The following is a 23,200-nucleotide window of genomic DNA, read 5'->3' as shown; positions in this document are numbered from 1 at the left end:
TAAACAAGAAAATGCAAAATTTAACATTAATATAATGTCTTGCAAATCTTATAATGCAAAATGTTTTCAGTTTTATTTTTGGCCATAACTGGAAAAACATTTCAACTATTTAAGTTCTCAACCTGATACTTCTGTCAAGAAAATCTTACATTTACTACGGTATGAACCTTCTAACTGATCGCTTCAGCGCTACTGTAGCATTCCCTCGTTACAACAAACATGACCTTGTAAAGAGGAGTACCACTCTGTGTAACAAGCGTTACAAATTACAAAACGTGAGGTAGAACTAGACAAACTGAAAAAATATTCCGAATATAGTTGGGTTTTCGGGAAACAGTTTAAAACGTCACTGGTATCGCCGCCGGTATATATACACACACGGTCTGTGTAAATGGAAGATTAAACAGTTAAGTGGTGTACCGCGTGCATTTTTTCTTCCCACCATTAGTACTCATGGGTATCAGAAAGTGGCACATCAACTTTCGGTTACACAGGAACACTACCTGCAGCCCTGACAATTCCGAAACACCACGCCCGGAAGTTAACTTGACAGCAGAAGTAAATTTCGGCTGCTTGTATATTTCAAACGTTTGCGATTTTCCCGCAGGTCCTGATAACGTTCCCAGCACTAATCGGACTAAACTGCGCCGGTCGGGTCTCACTTTATAGCTGAAAAGTGCAGAATTTTTGTTATTCAGATTGTGTACTCTCGCTAGATGGAATACTTCAGCATAACGTTGATATAAGTTCAATACTTAAAGAAAATGACAATTCATATTTGATTTTTGTAACTACGTGTTCTATTTTTATGTAGCTAGCCCAACCCCCTTAGTTTCCTGGCACCACTTTTAAAAAAGGCTATGGAGCCCTGTGTGAGGATTGGGTTTTATTTTTGGAACAGTCTGGGATGCGATAGCCTTGTTAGGTCTGCAACAACGTATCCACACCAAGATTGCATGAGTCGAGGGAACACAAGGTAGGGGGTCACCACCGCCTCCGGGGAAAAAAACGTAATAATGCGCGGCAGACCCCCTGAGAAACTCAAGTGTAGGGCCCGGCTGATAAAGTAGCTGAGTTTTACTGGGGAGGCCGAAAGGCTAAAGAAAGAGGGCGGGGAGTAGCGCCCGGAGAAACAACCCGGTCTTCAGCGCAAATGTCTCTAAATTTGGGCTCACAAGTGGCAAGAGCACTTTAATGTGTGAAGTTCAGAAACCAGAACGCATTGCATCAGTAAGCCTAACAAGTCAACGGGACATATATATTTTACTATGCCACTTAACAGTTTTTTAAAATAGTACTCAAGACGTATTTTCAAGTTATACTACAGTGCTGATGGCATCATTTTAATGCTATATATAAACCTTTATTTTTTTATGGTTTAAGTTACAGCTTCTGCCGCTTATTAGTATTTTGACATGATGTGTACATTTACTGTATTAATATTTGCGGTCTACGTCTAGAAAAAGGAGTCTGATATTTTAATTTTTTTGTATTTCAAAATAAGGGCTCTGTTTCCTGTATTCGCGGTTTGGCATGAGCGGTGGCAGATTTGACTTCGATGACGGCGGAGTGTATTGTGGGGGGTGGGAGGGGGGCAAAGCCCACGGCCAGGGCATTTGCACTGGCCCAAAAGGACAAGGAGAATATGCGGGCTCCTGGAACTACGGCTTCGAAGTTGTGGGGGTCTACACCTGGCCAAGCGGTAATACTTACGAAGGTTACTGGTCGCAGGGCAAGCGTCATGGGCTAGGAGTGGAGAGCAAAGGAAGGTGGGTGTATAAAGGAGAATGGAGCCATGGCTTTAAAGGACGATATGGGACACGGCAAAGCGTAAACAGCGGGGCGAAATACGAAGGTACCTGGAATAACGGACTGCAAGACGGATACGGCACTGAAACATACGCAGACGGAGGTAAGAAGTACTACATCTATCACTATCCTAGTCTCGAGAGTTAACCCTGCGCATGTGCAATGTGTTTATTGGTGGATGTAGGTTAACTCCAAGGCAGCCTGACAACCAGTAATCAGAATCCGGTATATTATTGTGGCCGAGGGTAACAGTCAGACCATGTTTTGTTTTATACAATTTTTACGTTGTGTAAAGTATTGCGTAGCGCATTAATGTGTAACTTGCAAAAGGAGCCACTCAACCGGAAGACTACAATTTTAATGCCTTTTAAACTAAAATATGTATTTTGTTCATCATCGGGTCTTGATCATTATTTCAGATATGTTGTTCTGTGCGGCCCACAATTGTTCTACTCTTTCGTTTGCATCAGGAAATTGTTTACTGCCAAGGAAATGGATGTACACACCATCATTTTCACTTACTGATTTGTTGATGTTTCTTTGACTCATTTGTATGGTTTGGCAGTCGTGTATAGGTTTTGTGGTAGGTGTATAGTACAATGCGGTGATAAGCAGAGGAATGTGTGAATATGAGTAGACCTGTAGTGTGATACCAAGGCGTACTCTTATTCTTCCCTCCAGTCAGTGAAAAAATCCACATTTCTTAGCAGTTTCAGGGGTTCAACAGGTAGCCAGGTCTCCTTTGATGTTAGAGAAGGCTGTGAGTCCAATTCCCACTCCAAATGTGTGGGTTACATTCCTGCTGACCTTTTGATGAGATAATTAAACCAATGTTCCATTTGGCTGGGTTTGTGATAGAACAGCTGAATGTGAAAGTAGATGTCCAGCATAGAGGTGGATGGATAGTGTGAGAGAAGACCTACAGCAGTCAGGCATGAGTGTCTAAGATGGCTGGAGAGTGGCATTGATTATAGAGATATGGCGGCAGTTGACACGGCACCCCAACCCCATGTAGAAAATGAGGAAAAACGGAGTTGATGATGCTGAATGTGAAAGCTCCCATAGCACTTTTCACAAAGAATATGGGCATTTCCCCAGAGTCCTGATTTGCCCCGTTTTAGTATCAATACCACCTCATGTCTACATTTAGGTAATTCCAAGTGGCACTAAATCAAGGAAAACAAAGTAAATAAATGCAGTGGGTGATGCATGTTGAGTAAAATGAAGAGAAGCCTGAATGGTGTTTGTTTGCTACTTTTGTAAAAAGAAAACACTTAAATAGAACTTTATGATTTTCTTTTATTTGTCAGTTGAGTGCAGAATGCATACATTTAGCCTTTATTTTCTGTAATAAACCTGGTTAAAAGTTACAGCTTTAGGCATTTTTCTACTGTCACAGTGACAAGTAATGTGTCAGTTTTATTATAAACTGACTAATGCAAGATATATACAGGAAAGATAAAGTAGGTTGCCTGAATCTGGTTTAAAGTGAAGTACAGGTAAGTGAACTGGTCTACGGGTGCTTTTCAGTCATGACCAAGGCACAATGCTGATAAGAAATAATAGCATTCATATTCTTAATAGCATTCATATTCATAAATATATTCAACACTCATTTTATCAGACAGCATTACTTAAATGCATAGTTATGATCCATATTCAATATTTTCGGTAACAAAAATATTCAGTACAAGTTATCTTACAGCTGTACATTAAATGTCAGACAAGTTCTGGAAAAACGCTTTGTGAAATGGCTGTGTATTTAACAGTGCTGTGTGTCTGCATAGGCTGCTGTTGTCTTAGGCAATATTGTAAATAACTGCAACAGAATTTTTTTTTTTTAACTGCTAGTGTACTGATGCATTATTAGGCCTCATTCATTCTTAATCCCCACCCACACATTTCCCATGTGTTCCACTGCCAGTAGTCAATTTCACAGTTCCATTCCTAACTGCAGCGCAGTGAGAGAATTTGAGTGTAGAGTTGTAAGAACGATAACTCATACCAAAGTAGCTGCAGCTTGTAAATTAGTTGACTATTCGGCTCTAAGTTTATACACAAATAATTTTCATAGATGAACTTATGAATCAAGATACAACTACTAAGTGGATATTTCCAGTCAATAAAGTAACATGCAGACGAATGACAGATTAAACAAAATAGCAGGATGGTAAGGACCTTGTTTTCTGAGATGCAATCCCATTTATCCTTTATTGACTAGGTTAGTCCCATTAGGCTTGTAGCCTGATTTCAGGAGAAACCTCAAGGTGGTATTTATACTACTGTAGTATAAGTAGAATTATTAATGAAAAGCAAACATTTTATATTTAGCATAAAATATGACACGGATGCCTATGCCATTTGGCTGCCTTATATTTTTCATGTTAAAAACAACGGGCAGCCAAATAGACTTACAAGATGTGGTGGTTATATCACTGATGCGTCTTCTCTTCTATAATAAATTCATTTTTCAGTACTTTTCCGTTATCGGGGCAACACTTCGAATGAGCGCTTTGAATATTGTATTTGAAGCCCTGTTCTGTCTAAGTAGAAGTCCATGTATTTCAGTTTCACATACATTTCTGTTTCACTCAATTAAGAGGAACACGAAAATGACAACGTCAATCAACATTTATTCTTAATTGCTGACACTACGAAGTGCAAGCAGGAAGTTACGTTTTCTTATGCTTCTGATGCACACATGTATTGTATAAGACTAAGCATTTCTTGTTGCTGATGTTTTGTTTTATTGTGCAGGTGTAATACATTCACCTCTGTTACCTCTGTAACATAATGAGATACCCTTAATTACCCTTTTTTTAACACGTTTAAACCTCCCTCTTTTGTCGAACGCTGGTACATAGCCGAAATGCACATGTCAAAATGTGGTTCTTCTTTACGGCATGTAAGAATTTGTATTTTCGCAATTCAGTGGCAGTTGATAACAGCTGCTTGCGTACCATGCTGATTTATAGGCTTTGACAAGTGATAACCTATTTTTCAGTTCGATGTTAGCGGTTTTGCCTAGAAAAGTTATCTCATTAACAGTATATAAACCTGATGCCGAATAACTACACACTAATATTACACCATTCCGATTTACTTCAATGCAGTGAAAAATCGAGCACTGTCGAGTAATAAAAATAGTCATTTACGCCAGTCTAATAAATGAAATGCTGTGAAATGAGATGGTACTGAGTGATAAAACACTATCGTTTAGCCATACAATGAATGTAAACACATGGAACAATGAAGCACGACAAGTAGAAGATGAAATGCACATGCTTTTAGGTACTTGTACTTCTTACTGGCAAGCAACAGTCTTAACATTTAGCAGTCGGTATTAGTAGCCAGTATAAAATCAGCTATTATTTATTCGGATTTTCAGTTGCTTTCAAATACATCGCAAATGAAACACAACCTGTAAGAGACTAACTGCTCATTTCTTTACACACTTGCATTAAATAGTATCAAAGTTTGGGTGGTCAGCAGTAAAAGACATGGCAAGAGGAAAACAGTACCATAGTATGGCTGCAGAATTGAGGTTGCATGATAATGTACAGTTTTCCTCTGAAATGAAAACATTTTAAGACATTCACCTTAACATAAATAGAATTTTGCTGATAACATCCATATAACAGCAGAAAGCATTCAAAGCTTCTAAAAAAAAAAAAAAGCACCACCAGAGAAAAATGCAGCCAATTTTTTGCAGGTTATATAGCGCTCGTTCGAAGTGTTGCCCCGATAACGGAAAAGTACCCATTTTTCTAACCAAATTATGCAATAGCAATACAGCTTACACGTATGGAGTTGCAGAAATATTTGAACTCTTCCAGTTATGTTGCCCTTGTAGTGGCACGGTCAAAGGCAATGATATCATGTGCTTTACTGCAAAAGTCTGGCAACATTGTAGAAGTTGAATTGTCACATGTACTGTAGCTCATTCACCCAACAGAACTTCTTTTTTTCTTGCATGTGTTAGCCAATGTGATGTGTTCAGTGTGTTATGCATTTAGGTGTAGCTTTTATTCTGATTATGTATCATGGCACAAAACAGAGATATAAATGTATCCAGAAAATGATTTTAATATGCAATAATTGTTCTATAATTTCTGAAATGTCATATTTTATTAATTGTAAAGCAGAGGCCTTGGGCATAATATCTTCTCTGCGTCATGTAAGAATGACTTGTATTAGGAGGACTCTGCCACTCAACATGTAAGACCTTGGAATACACTAAACGTAAACCAATTTTTAAGAAGCTCAGATTGTATTTCTTTGGCCACCTGTCATTTGGCAGTTGTATTCTGAAATAGCTCTTCTACAGTTTTCACACCCGAGAGGCATGTGTAGTTCAGTCAAAAAACAGACTGTCTTGGTGGCTTCAATGACACATGTCTTGCTGACAGGGTAGAACTTTAAGTGATATTAACTAGGCGGCACCAGCTTTCCTTTTTGTGCTGTGCGGTCTCCTTAGTGACCTTGTGTCGACTCTGTGGAGGTATGTGGGCAGCACTTCATTTAGCTGCAATACTATCTTTATATCTGCCCTGAAAGTGTTTGTTGCACCAAGAATCTCCAGCACTGGTTCAAGTCTTACCAAGTAATTTCAGAAGAAATATGTTCATCCTGATGGCAGACAAGTTCTGGAAAAACGCTTTGTGAAGAGGCTGTGTATTTAACAGTGCTGTGTGTCTGCATAGGCTGCTTTTGGTGTACAGAGCAACCCATAGTACACAAGCAGTACACTGAAAGTGTTCTTAAATGTGATTCACTTTTCTGTTGTAGCATTTGTGGTACACAGGGAGGAAAAAAGGAACATGTCATTTAATTTGCACTGATAAAACATGCATTCCGTTCATACAGTTAAGTTACAGACGTCATTTTATGACTGTCCTAGAGAAAATCTTAAGCATAGTTTAGCTTTGTGTGATTGTCATATCGTTACTTTTATTTGAAGTACCATTATGGATCCTGAGCTGTGCTGATGCAATATGTTAATAATTGTTTAAATTGCAGTCTCTATAGATTCTGATGTGTGCCACTAGAGTCAGGCTTGCTAAGATTTTCTGCCGTGTGGAACCTAGTCAACATTGTTTTTGTTTTCCATATGTTGATCTGCCACAAGGCAAGCTTTGTTTTTTTTGTTTCTGCATGAACCGTCCACACCATTCTTTAATCTTTCACTTTCTTATTCTTGCTGACTCTTGTTTTTCCTTAACTTTCAAGCTATGTGCCTTACTTTTCATTCTGTCTCTTATAAGATCAGCCGCTTTACTCCTTAACCTTATCTTTTTCAGCTCACAATGTAGGATATACACCAGTGCAGCATTAATAATTTGTAGTACATCATTTGGATGTCGATAAACTCCTTACTCTTGGTTACTGACCCTGCTTGGGTGAGCTTCAGTTTTCTTGGTTTTGCACATGAATTTGTTTGGAATGTGTTCTTTGTTAATGATAATTAATTGCTGTTTGTAATTACATATTGCTGATAATGGCACTGCTCTACTGTTTCATATGTCTCTTTTGCTGGATTATACTTTTTTCCTAATTGTTTATGTTTTCGTATGTTTTCTTGTTTTGTCTTGTAATTTTATGGGCTGCAATTGCAAATGGATATGCTGCTGTAGTTTAACATAAATGACAGATCAAATAAAACAATACTTTAAGCCAGATTTGGAGCTGGGGACTATGCTGGATAAGAGCTGCAGTACATTGGAAACAGGTACACCAAAGGTAAGGATATGTGATCAGTAATAAGAATTACGAATATGCTGCCTTGACAAATACCTTCTGGACTGTGCGGTATAATGTTCATGGAATGCTATGTACAACACACATCATTTCACAATGCCATTGATGTGCATAGTGGTTGTATCTGTCTGTGTGCATTTTACAACACACATCATTTCACAATGCCATTGATGTGCATAGTGGTTGTATCTGTCTGTATGCATTCTGGAACTATATACTTTTTGTGCTCAGGGTACACACACTCTGCACTGCTTTGCAAAATAAGTGCCTTAACCCACAGCCTGGCAAAAGTAAAACAAGAGAACTAGTCAATTAATCTCCTTTTGTGCTTTTTAAAACTTAAAAAAAAAATATTTTAGTAATTAATTTTAAGTTTTAGACTAAAATAACATGGTTGTTCAAAATACCACAAGTTTAGTGCACTCCTGGCCATAGTTTTTCTATAGCTGCCAAAAAAAGGTATACAAACTGAATGCGATCTATATATGCTGATGGTTTCATTTAAGTAGTGCAATACCAAAAACCCTTTAGTTCAGTGAGAATTATCCTTTGTGCTAAATCTGAGCTTTCAAAGGGAATATTTACTGTAGGAAGTAGGAATGAATGCTGGATATACAACTGTTTGAACAAGACCTGCTTCTTGAAATAAGCACTTTTGAGTAGTTGATTTGTTTGGTATTTGTGTTTATTTCAGACAAACAGCTCTGATACATCTATATACAACCCCTTTTCCCATTTTTGCACATGGGGTTGAGGTGTCACTTCAACAGTTGCAATCACCTAGGAGCAAGGCTTATACCACTGGATAGCCATCCTTGCCACTGTTGTTCTTTCATACTGCACCCTTGCATGCAAGCTCACACCAACAGCCAATTTATTATGTCACGTCCACCTACTGCATGTGTTTGTAATGTGGGAGGAAGCCAGAGCATGGGGGTGAAACCCACATGAACATAGAGAGAACATCCAGACTCTATACAGAAGGCAACCCAGCTGAGAATCAGACTAAAGAGCTTCTTGCTGTGAGGTGACAATGTTATCTGCTGTGCCACTGTGCCACTCGATAACTTTTTACCAAATGTATCTGAAATACTTCAAAGTTCAAGTTTAGATTGAAATATGTATATCTGATGATGTAAATCTTTGTTCATTAATTTACTATTAGGACTTCGGTTCCATCCTCAGAACTGATACTGCAGTTTTCAAGCTCATGCCAGCCAAAAACTCTCAGTGAAGACCTACCCATAATGCCCCTCTCCTAGTTAATCCAGATCTCGTTTGCCGTTTTCCTAATCAGACGTGCTAGCCATCTCTCTCAAAGCTAATTAGAAAATTGTCATTTTTAAGATACTTTCTCTTCAAAATGTTTTTATTTTTTAGTCAATTTAGCCTTTTCTCACTGTCGTATATAACCTAATTCTATTCCCTATCCTTTACTTTGGTAATTTTAATTTCTACCATTATTGGTACTGTCCCTCTCTCTTGCCTTTGACATGCCCTTCCTACTTCTTGTGGTATTTTTGAAATGCCATCGTTGGTATTCTCACCTTTTTCTCTTCCTTATTTTGTTTTTTCTATAGGATAGCCTTGTTGCCTTACCATGTCAGACAAAGCTAAGTTGGGGTTTAAACAGTGTGACAAGTGGGGGCATAAGATGCGTAACTCGGATACACATGCTCATTGTGTCTACTGTTTGGGTGTGGAACATATTAAAGCTGACTGTGACATTTGTGCTAGTTTTAGTAATCGTACACTAGCAGAACGTAAAAATAAGCTTATTTTAAAAGGTTTAATCAAGACACCTTTTTTGGAGGTTCCATATGGGTCAGAGGTCTCACCCCCTCCAAAGACCAAAAAACATAAGGAAAAATGGAGTCACTCAGTTCCTGCATCTCCATCAGTTACGGAACCGAGTTGGCTCCATTCTTCACTGGTGCTGTCTGTGCAGACCTCTTCGGCACCAGGCTCTGTATCTTCTCCCTCGGTGCCGTCCATGATATTCACCCCTATTTTGGTTCAAACTTCGGTGCCGTTCTTGGTTCCGACATTGGCTTTTGTGACTGCACCTGCGTTGGCACCATCCCCGGCCACGGTGCCGACAGTTTCTTTGGCTCCAAAACTGGAATATCTGCCAAGGAAACGATACTCTCCAGCTTCCAACCCTTTTTTGAGCCAGAGGCTTAGCCCCTTTCTAGATCTAGAAAGACCTGATTCTCCTTCAGCGGCCTCCTTTAGATCTACTAGGAATTTTTCTGAATTAGATCTAGTGCGGGTTGTGGACCAGCTTCTGGCAGCTAGGGGATTGCCCATTCCAGCTAGACCTTCTGTCCCTCTTGGCTCGGAATCTTTTACTACATCTTCCCCTGTTTATCCGCCTCTACCCAGATCCCGGAGATCTCTGTACCGATGTCCACTCCGGTGCATACTGTCTTGGCTCCGGCAGTTTTTCCCCTGTCTGCACCGACCACCCTTGCTGCATCGGCTCAGGTGGAGCTGATGCTCTCTCGGAGCAGTGCTTGGACTGTCCGTACCTTGGTACCTAGCCCGGTTCTCGCTGGCGCCGTCTCTGTCCATGGCTCTGACTGTTTCCAGTCCTCTTGGAGCTCCTCACCTGAAGGTGGGCTCCTCAGGGCAGGGTGTGACCCCGGTTCTGAGGTTGTCCTTCCTGGTTCTGGGCTCCCATCCCTCCTCGGGCGGGCCTGCTGTCCAGGTGATGGAGAGGGTCCTTGACTCTGCAGGCTCGCAGTCAGCACCAATTACATCCGTATCATAACCCCCCCCCAGCATGCACCTCTCCCAACCCTCTATTTTGGGACCCCAGGCATGGGAGTCGCAAGACCCCCCCTTTTGAAGGAAACCCCTTCTCCGGAGTCATTCTCAGAAGATCCCGCTCGGGAGCCACCCCAGAAGAAATGGTGCAAGAGGAAGCACCTTGATTCCCTGGAGGAATCACCGAAGACCCTGCTTGTGATGAGGGGGAAGGGTCCCCACGGTCTCTCCCAGATGACATCTCATTCAGAGACGTTCTCGAAATCCTGAAGCAGCGGGGAGACAAAGTCCTCTAACCCTTCTGAGGAATCGGTGTTCTTGCAGGCCTGCCCAGTCATCTACTTCCTGGGTGACCCCACCGGCAGATGACCTTGTTAAGCTCATTGTGCAGCATACCTGGAAGGCCCAGGACAACGTAGAACCTGTCCTCCAGAGGCCAGACAAAATTTTATCTACACCTGAAGACCAGCCCCACTGGTCCAAACAGTTGAGGGTTGATTCTATGGTCGTGGCGGTGGCCACCAAGAGGGAACTGGAAGAAGATAGTTCCACTGTCCATCCTCTGAACAGGGAGTTCGGACCATGGACAGACTAGGGAAGCAGACCTATGCTTCAGCGACCTTCTCCATTCGGTCACTGAACTATCTGGCACACCTTTATTCGCCTCCAAAAAGACCTAATTTCCGAAATGTCTTGTGGGGGTACTACCTGATGAGGTGCATGACACTGTTACCTCACAGCTAGCGACCCTTGAATCCATCTCCAACTCATCGATGCTTTTGATATCTCATACCACCGAATCTGCACTTTTTGGACTCAAAGTATGAGACACTTGCACATAGTGAGAAAGATGGAAAGACCTCGTCTGCTGTGGGCATACGCTTTTCCAACCCCCATCGGTCCTACTCCAGGAACCAGACTGGAGGAAAAATGTGGTTCAAGAAATCCCAAGGATCTTTTTGTGAATCTCGTGGTGAGCAATCCCCCTGGGGCAGAGGGGGCAACTCGTATGGAAGACTCCCCTTTCGGGGTAGAGGGGGTCTGCGTAACCGGGGCGCTAGAGATTCTTTCTCCAGCAGACCCTACCATCACTCCTGAGCAGCGGCCCAATTGCTTTCCACTGGAAGCAGTCAGGGGTCGTTTTTCTCTGCACCTACCAGCCTGGCATCTTATTACTACCGATGTTTGGGTGCAGAGAATAATATCCAGAGACTACCAAATACCATTCAGTTCAATTCCCAGACCTGTCAAAAGAATCCCCAATGTACCACCCAATCAGAGGGAGTTAGCAGTCTTAGAAATAGAAAAGCTGCTAAGAAAGAGTCATCCAACCAGTCTCACCAGACCAGGCAGGATCTGGGTTTTACTCTAGGTTCTTTTTAGTGCCAAAAAAGACAGGGGGCTAGAGACCACTCCTGGATCTCAGCCTATTGAACACATTTATCAAACCTCAGAAATTCCAGATGGTCACAATACCGTCCATTCTTCCATTCCTAGGGAGGGACAACTGAATGTGCTGTTTAGACCTACAGGACGCATACTACCACATAAAGATGGATCACCACTCCCAGAGGTTTCTCCGCTTCCGGCTGGGAGTCGATCAGAGTACTGCCATTCGGTCTCTCGACAGCCCCCCCCCCCGAGTGTTCACCAAATGTATGGCAGTTGTGGTAGCTCATCTTCAACTACAAGGATTCCAGGTGTTTCTGTATCTAGACGAGTGGATCCTTACTGCTCCGAACAGGAATCTCCTAGTCCACAGCTTCTTTTACACTCAAGGTCTCACTCTCCGCTTGGCTCTCCACTTGGGGATTACAATCAACAAGGACAAAGCTCAAATGTCCCCAATGAAGACACTGGAATTTATTGGAGCGGTCTTCGAGACAACATCCTGTCAAGCTTCTCTCCCCCCTCACATTCTTTCGAAAACAAAACACCAAATCCAAGACCTTTTTCCGCAGACCTATGTACCACCACATCTTGTAGTGCAACTCTTAGGCTCCATGGCAGCTGCCATTACGTTAGTACCACTGGCGAGGCTACACATGAGAATCCTGCAGTGGTTTCTTTCCGCACAATGGTCGTTTCTAACTCGACCACATGATACGTCTTACAGACCGTTGCAAGAAAGAAATGCTATGGTGGATGAAGCCATAAACAAATCTTTAGTGTTGACTGTTCTGTCTTCCCCAGCTCACGGTCACAGTGACCACGGACGCTTCCCTGTTAAGGTGGGGGGGGGGGGTGATTTCCAGTGAAAGACGGTCTAAGGCACCTGGTCCCCCACAGAGGCCAATTTGCACATAAATGTCCTGGAACTGATTGCAGTTCTCTTTAGTGTTGCAAGCATAGCATGTATCCCGACTCTCTGGGACCATTGCAATTCAGTCTATAAACATGTCAGTCATCTGGTATATCAACAAGCTAGGCGGAACCAGGTCTTACCCCTGTGTCGGGAAGCCATTAGGATTTGGCACTGGGCGATAGCTTCCAACTGTTTTCTTATAGCAACGCACATTCCTGGGAGTTCCGACCTTATTGCGGACAATCTGAGCAAGAACATCCTGATGCCTCACGAATGGTCCCTCAACCATGTAACAGCTGATCGGATCTTCCAATGGTGGGGCAAGCCTTGCTGCGATCTGTTTGCTTCCCCTATAAACTACAAATGCAGAAGCTACTTTGCCCTGATCCCCCCCCCCTTCAGGGGGAGCCTCCGAGGGATGTTCTAATGCACGATTGGCCCCCGGGTCTTCTGTATGCCTTTGCCTCTTTCCCCTCATTCCAGAATTTCTCCAGAAAGCTCAGAGGTTGAGAAACAAAGTGATCCTTATTGCCCTCTACTGGCCCCGTCAAGTCTGGTTCCCGTTTCTATGGCCTCATCTGATTCACAGCCTGTGGATCCCGGATCATTCCCAAGACCTGTTATCTCATCCTCAGGGACTGATTCATCCGAACCTCCACAGTCTCAAGCTCACAGCTTGGTTCCTCCACTTCCAGTGATTGCCAGGCTGCCTGACATCCCATCTCCTGTTCGTGAAATTATTCTGGCTTCACACAAACCTTCCACCAGGAAAGCTTATTGTAGTAAATGGACTAGGTTCTTTATTTGGGCCAAAGATCAGAACTTAGACCCTGTCTCTATGCGTATTCAAAAGATCCTACTATACCTGACTACTCTTTTACATGCAGGAGCCTCAGCATAGACTATCACTGTGTACATTTAGCAGCTATCGCCAATTTTCATAATGGACTTGATAATTCTTCGATTATGTTACACCACCTATGCAAGACATTTTTGAAAGGAGTATTACATGTTAGACCTGCGGTCTAGCCTCCCTTAGAACCCTGGGACTTGACTTTGGTACTTCAGTCTCTCACAGGTCATCCTTTCGAGCCCTTTGATTCATGTGATTTAACATTTTTTCATGGAAGACCTTACTTCTAGTAGCACTACTCAGCAAGAAGAGTATCTGAGCTACAGGCCTTGAGTGTCAAGAGACCTTACTTGATCTTCCACATGGATAGGGTGCCCCTTCGTACTGACCCTTCTTTCTTGCCCAATGTCATTTCTGGATTTTCCATTAACCATTCTATTGATCTGCCGATTTTCTTCCCTCAGCATTCTAATAGAGGGGAGTACCTTTTGCACACCCTTTATGTGCATCAGCAGCTTCGTTGTTATTTGGACTGGACTAAATCTTTCAGGAAAACAGATCAATTGTTTGTGGCCTTTGCAGGACCCAGATTAGGTAAACCTGTTTCCCAAATGACTTTATCCTCCTGGCGTAGAAATATCATTACCTTTATCTACCAACAGAATAAGCTATCCTTACCTTCGAGAATAAAGGCTCATTCTACCAGATCTATGGCTACTTCTGTTGCATTTCATTCCAGAGCCTCTATGGATGATATCTGCGCAGCAGCCTCTTGGGCAAGACCTCATACCTTTATCTCTCATTACAAATTGGATTTGGCCTCTAGGGGACTAGCATCTTTTGGTTCTATGGTGCTCAGGAATATCCTTACTTAGGGCCACCCAGGACTCAGTAGCTGGGGACATGGTCCTAATAGTAATTTAATGAACAAAGATTTACAACATCAGATAACATTCCATCTGTGTTGTAGATCTTTGTTCATTCATTACTTCCTGCCCTCCCTCCCCCTGCCTGGACTCCTGGTGGACTTTAGGAACTCCTGGTTAGGGTATTTGCTCAGACAGAGCCTTCTATTATTTTTCTATTGCTACATCTATTATATAGGGGCGGGTAAACTTGATCTGGAGTAACCAGGAGAGGGGCATTATGGGTAGGTCTTAGCTGAGAGTTTTTGGCTGGAGTGAGCTTGGAAATGGCCGTATCAGTTCAGAGGATGGAACTGAAAAGTCCTAATAGTAATGAATGAACAAAGATCTACAACACAGATGGAACGTTATGGTAAGACACAACTTCTTTTTCTTTACAGTCATTTTAGTGTAAAGAATTTCATGTAGGCAAATAATGTCATCTTATGGTCAGATTAAAAGTAATGTTTTATTTGTGTAATAAAGAACTTGTTTATAAAACAAAAAAAGCACACACAATATGATGTCTCATAAAGTGGATTCACTTGGTGATTTTTCATCCCCTGATTGCTCGCTTTGCCATAAAGTAGTGGATTCTCTGAAATTCTTTTGGAGTTGATTAAGGATTGATGCTTCTTGGACAAATTTAGAAGCTCAAAATCTTATATGGAGATTGGGAGTGGTACAGTTAGATTTCAGAATTTAGTACTAACACTGAAAGCAATATTGTAATTGTTAATTTGCCTATATGGTTTATTATTGTTATTATTATTATTTTGTTATTGTCAAAATTGGATTAGCAGAGCTTTCATTTCTTCCTGTCAGGTAATGTTAAACTTTTAAATTCATGGAAATGTTTTCCTAGATTCTTTAGACTATCACAACTTGTGGAGTAATCTGTGTAATGCTTGTACTCTCAAATGACTTGGGCATGTTTCTCCAGTTTTCATCTCAATATTTTCACAAATTGCTTTGTTTAATATTCTAAAATAACTCAACGTTTTTGTATTATAGTACAGTAAGCAGTTTTAACTGATTAACTTATGTTGCAATTGTGTGTGTTTATCTAACAATGTTGCTTTAATTTGTGCTATTGCATCACATTTTGAATTTTCTCTGATTAGTCACTGTTTTCATGATTTTATCATATGTTTCAAAAGTTTAATCAAATGTGTTCCCAAAAAAACTGTATGGTGTACCTGCATTGCACACTAGGGCACATTTTCCATCCAGTTACTGGAAAGTATCCGAGGCACACACCATGCTTGTACTGTGTAGTGGACTTGTTTCTAAGCCAGTGGGGGATGCTTGCAGTGTGTTGTGGAGCGGTAGAGCACGTAGTAGCTTTCTGTTATGTACCAAGCAATATCTCTAGATTGCATAGGGGTGACTTGGATGCATCTGAATGCCCAAAGGTGCCCTGCAGAACTGTTGTGTATTAAATAACTGTAATACAGAAGATTTAGATATCAAAGGTGTACTATGGAGCAGTGTATATGCAGATACCTTACACACTGTGTAATGTGAAAAGTGCACAGACTCTGCGTTCCACATCATATTTTTAAATGACTTGTAACACATTCTAGGTGAAGAGTGGAGCTGGAAAACTTGCTGTGAGGTGAGCTGAGGAGAGCCCCAGCTCATTCATTCACTTTACTAGGTTCAGTGTGTGTATATTTATAAGCCTTTGTGGTAACAACACTGGAGTCGCACAATATGGACTAATTAATGGTGCAGTAGGAGGAAATGCATCTAGTCGTATGTAGATAGCATTTAAGCAGATCAGAAATATGCCTAATGTGTTTCACATATTACACGTATGTGCAAGTTTAAAAATATGTGCAAGCTGTGAGATAAAAACTGTGTTTTTGCTCTTGGCAGTAATAAGTCATATGTACAAAGACACATATATTAACAAAGTGTTCTATTATAGACCTTCATAGTGGGATCACGTAAATAGAATGCGGGCAACAAGGTCTGCAACATTTACAAAGAGTGTGATTATATATATATATATATATATATATATATATATATATATATATATATATATATATATATATATATATATAAAATAATTTGTTGTTGTAATACAGGTATAGGCAGTTGATTTCTGTTTACAATGCATTGACCTTCATCTGTGGGCATCTGACTACTTGGGTCTATATTAAAACATCGAACGCTTAAGTTAACGAACGATGTTTCATTGACCCTTTTTTAGCGAAAGCTGAAAATGTCGACACCTCAGAACAGCAATTTCTTTCCTAGGGAAAGAAATCGCTGTTCCAGCCAAAAAAACGTAAACTGTTCCAAACACATATCTTAACCCTAATTCTACCCCCCCTCCCAACCCTAACTCAACCATACATCTAATGGAAGAAAAAAAAAAAACAGTAAACACTTTCATACATATGCACTTACATTAACCCGCACACTAACCCTAAGGTCACAAGGGAATCCCTGAGACCACACTACACTGCACAACACGGCAAAGCAACGAAACGGTCAAGTGACTTCTTTCCCAGGGAAAGAATTCACTAAACAGCCGCTTCACTGTTTTGCCTGTTTGATCTTTAGGTGTCGATAAAAACGCATTCGACAAAATGCGTTTTCGTCATTCTAATAGGAACCAGACTACTTTACTTGTGTTACGTTGGCTGAGATTATAATAGGATTATTATTAACCACTTGTACAGTAAACCTTCCTAACCACATATCAACAAAGTTTGCCTTGCCATTATCTACCCCCCACCCCCCATCACACACATTTAGCATGGCTTTTGTAGCCATCTTGAATTCATGGCAGCAATTTTATTCATGTAATTTCTGCTATATTTTCACATTAGCACACCTACCATGTAGCAGTAGTCCCAATGGTATGCAGTAACTTATCACTTTAGATGTTTTACTACTAGTTTGGCTTTGAGTCGCATTGGTTATGATACTCTTTGATGTACAAATCGTGTATTTGATTCCACTCTAGTGTTTTGAAGAATTTGTTTGCCAAATTTATTTTTTTATTTTAACATTTGTTAACTGGGAAAGTCTGACTTGGAACAAAGCCAATATTCAGCAGCAGCCAGGGGAGAAATGCTGCAGACACATGTCTTTGTAATGTGGGAGGAAACTGGAGCACCCAGAGGAAACCCACACGAATGCAGGGAGGGCATAAGGCACCTCAGCCGAGAATTGAACTGGAGAATCTCTTGCTGCGAGGTGATAATGCTACCGCTGTGCTATCCCAAATGGTACATGTCACACATCTTGGTGCCATTTCCTGTAAGTTTGCCACATTGTCTGTTTTTTCTGAAGTCTAATAAAGATGTTGTAAAGCTTGGAACTGTGCTGTTAGGGTCCTGTCTATATAAAGTAAAACTTTTGTGGTTGTATGGTCTGAATGACACAGTGCACAGCTGAAGGAAATTACGTTCCTTCAAGCTCATGGATACACAACACAGAACCACTGCAACAAAAAACACAAGCACTTAAACTCTGTCTCTGTCTCTCTCTCTCTGTCTCTCTCTCTCTGTCTCTCTCTCTCTGTCTCTCTGTCTCTCTCTCTGTCTCACACACACACAGTCCTAGCCAACTGCAGCTCCAGCTACACACTGGCAAATACCAGTCCAGCTCCACTGATCCAACAAAAACAGACATCAAACGTCTGGATCAGCCCTCATCCTGCAAGACAGTCTGGTTTTCACCATCCGGCATCATCCAGGTCAACGATCAGTCTCCGTCATCCTCCATGATCTCAGTCCACATCACGTCCAACACCAACCTCGTCTCTGCATCAGCAATGGTCCCGCTTCCATCTTCACAATCAAATCGGATCTGGCGCAACATCCTTGGACACCATCTGACACTCTGTCTCTGCCATCCTCTCCACCCTGCACACCTCTCCACATGGAGGCTGGAGCAGCTACGACCAGACCAAGCACTCCTGCCACTCCAAACTACCTGAGCTAATCCTGAATGGTCTACCGGTCCAACAGTTCCACCGACACCTTAGCCACCATGGCTACATCCTCTCCACACTTGGCCACCAGTGACTCCAAGAACTCGCAAGAAAAATGCATACTACAGAAAACACAAGATGAAAAGGAGCTGGAAAAGGCTACTGCCACATAAGGTGCCACCATCTTGCATCAGTTTTACTTTGCATATGGTGGAGGTTGTCATTAGACTGTCACTGTACAGTAAAGATTCCCTTTCTTAATTAAATGTGTTAGATTCACAAAGGTGGTACTGTATCATCAGTTATGTTAACCAGAGCTGCTCTGTGTTTCGTGTCCTTTTCCAGCGGTCTAGAGAGTTTCTGCTTGAATCCAAGCCATCCAAAGCCAAATACAAGAAATTAAGTTTGAGTTTAATCTGCACTTTTTCAACTGTATTTTACTTTTACTGCATTCATTTGCCTTTTTGATTCATACACTTGAACTCAAGTCCAGCCGTCTTACGTTAAGAAGGGCTCCCCTCCACGCTTGTGGGAGAAGAGTGTGATATAGCCTTGCCTGAGCTGGGGATTGGTAGAGGAGGTTCCATTATGTGATTTCCTGTTGGCAGAGTAGATTTAAACTATTTTAATTTTGCCTGTATATAAGCCTCAAGTTTGTGAGTAGTTGCACAACATGCAGCAGGGGTTAGTAGTGCCCTTTATAGATGCGTACACCTAAAATTACATTTTTCCATAGGCAGCAGTCAGTGAAACCCTCCCAGGTTCCCTGCTGCTCTGTGGGAAACTCAGCTGTGCACTTCTGCACTGCAGGCGACTCATCTGAACACTGAGCAGTGTCGCCCCTCTTTTCATTCCTGATCTTCTATAGAATAAGTCCCCTTGTTAATCCCAGAGCAGTAGCTAATCTAATTTGCCCTCTCACAGATTAGTATGTAAAAATTAGCTGCTACTATGGACAGTCAAGTTTCCCAACATTTCTCCAGCCAGCCTAATAGACATGGGCATCCTGAGCCAATGTAGCAGTTGTCTCATGTATACTGACAACCACTTGCTCCTAAAGAAATCAAATACAATATGAGAGAACTAGAATCAGTCTTTCACGCAACAATAAACAAGACATCATACAGGTTGTTAGATCACACACACCTCCTCTCATACAATATAAGGTTAAGACACACACCCACATATGCGGAGGTACTCGCTAAGAGCCTACCAAAAGACTGGAGCCCTCCCAAGCACAAACAACCCTCACGTACTGTTATATGAACAGAATCCACCTCTACATTTAACAACACACACATACCAGTGTTTCAACCATTAAGCCTCTAAGGCAAAACACCTCAAAACCAAATGTGTTGTTCTTGGGCAACTCAACAGTGAGACGCACAGATGTAGGAGAAAGGTCATGGTCAGGTGCCAGGATCCATCAAATCACACACGCACATTCAAATCACTCAGCAACACCTCACGTTATGACTCAGTACATGTTGGAGTGACTTCTTGTAAACTCGCAAGGAACCACCATGAACCACCATAAATGAACAAACAATTTATTTAGAAGAGAGAACAAGCACTTTCACGCAGTATCCTAGTGCGCTTCCTCAGGTTACATTGCAAAAGGCAAATCCTTATCATTATATACAAAAATATCCACCCTAATTAAACAATTAGATCAAACAATTAAGCAAGCTTATATGCATTTAAAAGGATAAACATGCTTAGGAGCCATCAGAGTTGTTACTAACTATGCTAGAAAAAAACAAATTTAGTTAAAATATATACACACATAAATGCATTGAAAACAGATCTTCAAAAGCTCAAGTACTAATTTGATTACATGGTGTATATATTCATAATAGAATATACAAGTTAAAACAACAACCTAAAGAAATTGATCTATATAAAAACTGTGTATATGGATAGACATATGAAGAGGTCCATTTGCAACATATAGATTCAATAAAATATAGAAGTGATGTCATCAAATAAGATCTTAAAAGACCGATGGTCATGAATACATACTAAATATACTATCAACAATATTAAAAACAACAATATGCGTATAATAAAGCGGAAAGGGTAGCCAGGAAGAAGATAAGGGGAAAGAAAATATGTGGGAAGAAAATGGAACAGGGGAAGGTAAGAAGGGAAAGGAGGGAAAAGGGGAGGGGGAAAAGGGAGGGGAGGGAGGGAAGAAGGGGAGGGAGAAGAAAGGAAGGCGGGAGGAGAGGGGGGGAGGGGGGAAAGAAGGGAGGGGAGGGGGAAAAGGGTGGGAGAAAAAGGAAAGAAGGGAAGAAAGGAAAGGAAAAAGAAATAAAAATGTCATGTGAGAAAAGTGGCAAAAAAGCCAATAAAAAATCTATAAATACCACTATAAATATGTGTACAAGGATCAATAAATAACAATATTTCCTAAAAGCGCAGGTCTGATACTGAGGGCCGAGTTCAAACCAGGTTCTATATGTGCCCTGAGGCTTAGAATCCATTTTAATTCATTCAATTCGAGGGCACCTACAATGTCTCCTTCTCTTCTATTGGGATGCAACAACTGCAAAACCCTAAATTTGAAAGTGTGCATTGGAAACTGTTGGCAGTGTCTAGCTAACACATTGGTGGTATTTCCTTTTCTGATGTCATACACATGATTATAAATGCGGTCCTTGAATCTACGTGCGGTCATACCCACGTAGTAGGCTCCGCAGACTTCACAAGTGGCCAAATAAATGACATTAGTCGTGTCACATGTAGCATAAAATTTTGGTTCAAAAACAACACCTAAATCTACAAGTTCAAATTTTTGAGCAGTGGAAATAAATTTACACACACATTTCCTGCAGGGAAAGGTACCTTGTCTATATTTCATCCTGATGTCTAGGGGTTCAATTTTCACTTTCTCCCTACACAATAACCTTTTAAGATTTTAGGCAATTACTATATCTAAAGCTTGGTCTGTCCCCCACTATTTTAGCTAAATCTTTATCCATGCTAAGTAACTTCCAATTATTATAGATGATGTCTCTTATAGAACTTATATCATTTGTATACCTAATGTCATATTGAATTTTCCCTTTATTGTTTCCTGATTGGCTGCTAGAACGCCATTTCCTTTGTACTGGCCTAGATGTACCTATAGCATTATTTCGTTGGTTCGTAATTAGTTGAAATGGATATCCCCTATCAATGAAGCATTTTTCCTGGAAATCCATATAATAACTGACATCTTCTGGACTATTGCATAATCTAGTTATCCTGGACATTTGATTTTTAACCACATTGGGAAATATATGTCTAGGATGCATACTCTCAAAATGGAGAATGCCATTCCTCCAACAAGGTTTCCTGTACAATGATGTTGTAATTTTATTCAAAACATTCTTACTGATGGTAATATCAAGGAAATTCACTGTATTGGTAGAACATTCATATGTAAATTCTAGGAAAGTGGTAGTTGATCCCATAAAATCTACAAAATCATCTAGTGATTTAACATCTCCATTCCAAAAAAGGAGAATGTCATCTACAAAACGTCTGTATAGGATGACATTATTTTTAAATCTTTCATCATTGAAAATGTACATCTTTTCCCATTGATATACTGCTAGGTTAGCATAGGCATTAGCACAGGGGGTGCCTGTTGGAGTGAATGACTTGAGACATGACTGAGCTCTTGGATTATGTGTCTGACCGGGTCCTTATCCCTAAGCAGCATTCTACTTTCATTTGATTTTAATAATTGGCTTAGCTTCTGGTGTCACTCCAGTGGGATCCATTATCTGTCAGCCTTGGAATGGTCGACAGACTATAAAAACTTTGCCACAGATGGCCTTCACCTGTCTCTTGAAGGCTTTCAGATACTGGCAAAGATGCTTGCCTCCCCCATAGTGCCTTTTTTACGCAATGTCAAAACAACAAATCTTCCGATGTAAAGAAATCCACTAGCAACAAACTCAAGGTCATGCTGCTTTATGCTAGAAGAATAAACAGTAAACTGTACTCCCAGAAAGCACTGCTTACCTTGGAAGATGCTGATGTCTTGTGCAGTCATTGAGACTTTGTTCAAGACTGCAGAGAGCAGTCTGGCTGTAAAAGGGTGCAATGTCTTTCGCACATTCAGACCCCAAAATGAGAGTGAAAGAAACAAAAGTGGATGTGTATTCATTTTCATTAAATCCAAATACACCTCAAGACTGGTAAACCAGTAGGACTCTCTTTTGAGCTACTCCAGTTCCAAATAACTATAATTGAAATACCCTACCACATCATCACTAGCTACAGGTCCCCCATCCTGAACCAGGAGAAGCACACTGCCTACCTGGACTTGCTAGAATCATTCAGAATATAGCCAAGCACCTAGTCAAGGATATTTCAGCTATCCTTCCATCGACCAGGTGGCTTACATGAGCATAAACATAGTCGCTCTGTGGTTCCTGGACTTTAATTCAAATGCCCTTGAACAGTTGGTCTGCCCCCTCCCCCCCCACAAGGGGCTCAAATGTCCTATACCTAGTGCTCATCAGCATGGGGGAGTCACTGCACCATCTCCTATGTGTTGCCCTCTGTGGTAAGATCAGACCATAAATCTGCCTCGTTTGAAGTAAAGATCAAACCTGACACCCCCCCCCCCGCCCCAATAGAAGCAAAAAAAAAAAAGGTGAAAAATTACTCCAAAGCAAACTGTATCCTACTAAGCAATGGTATAAAAAGTTTCAAAGCCCTCCTGCTAAAATAGCCAACAATAACTCTTATGCAGAGGAGTACACAGATGCCCTGCATAACCACGTAATCAAATGTATTGACTCTGGTGTACCTGAAAGCAAGCTGCTCTGGTGGACTGTAAGTATAAATGA

The 23,200-nt window shown here is 41.1% G+C and overlaps 1 protein-coding gene across 1 annotated transcript in view; it reads left to right on the top strand.

The window, feature by feature from the left end:
* The first annotated feature begins 445 nt into the window (after positions 1 to 445).
* LOC122816911 (junctophilin-2-like) overlaps positions 446 to 23,200 on the top strand; it is a 671,515-nt gene continuing 648,760 nt past the window's right edge. Inside the window, exon 1 of the mRNA XM_044089992.1 lies at positions 446 to 1,912. Within this exon, the coding sequence (XP_043945927.1) occupies positions 1,534 to 1,912 (379 nt within the window). The 5' untranslated portion in view covers positions 446 to 1,533. The remainder of the gene's footprint in view (positions 1,913 to 23,200) is intronic.

Source organism: Protopterus annectens, chromosome 12.part0, assembly GCF_019279795.1.
Source record: "Protopterus annectens isolate FY-2018-M chromosome 12.part0, PAN1.0, whole genome shotgun sequence".
NCBI classification, from domain to species: Eukaryota; Metazoa; Chordata; order Ceratodontiformes; family Protopteridae; genus Protopterus; species Protopterus annectens.
This window is presented reverse-complemented; position numbering and strand designations above follow the sequence as displayed.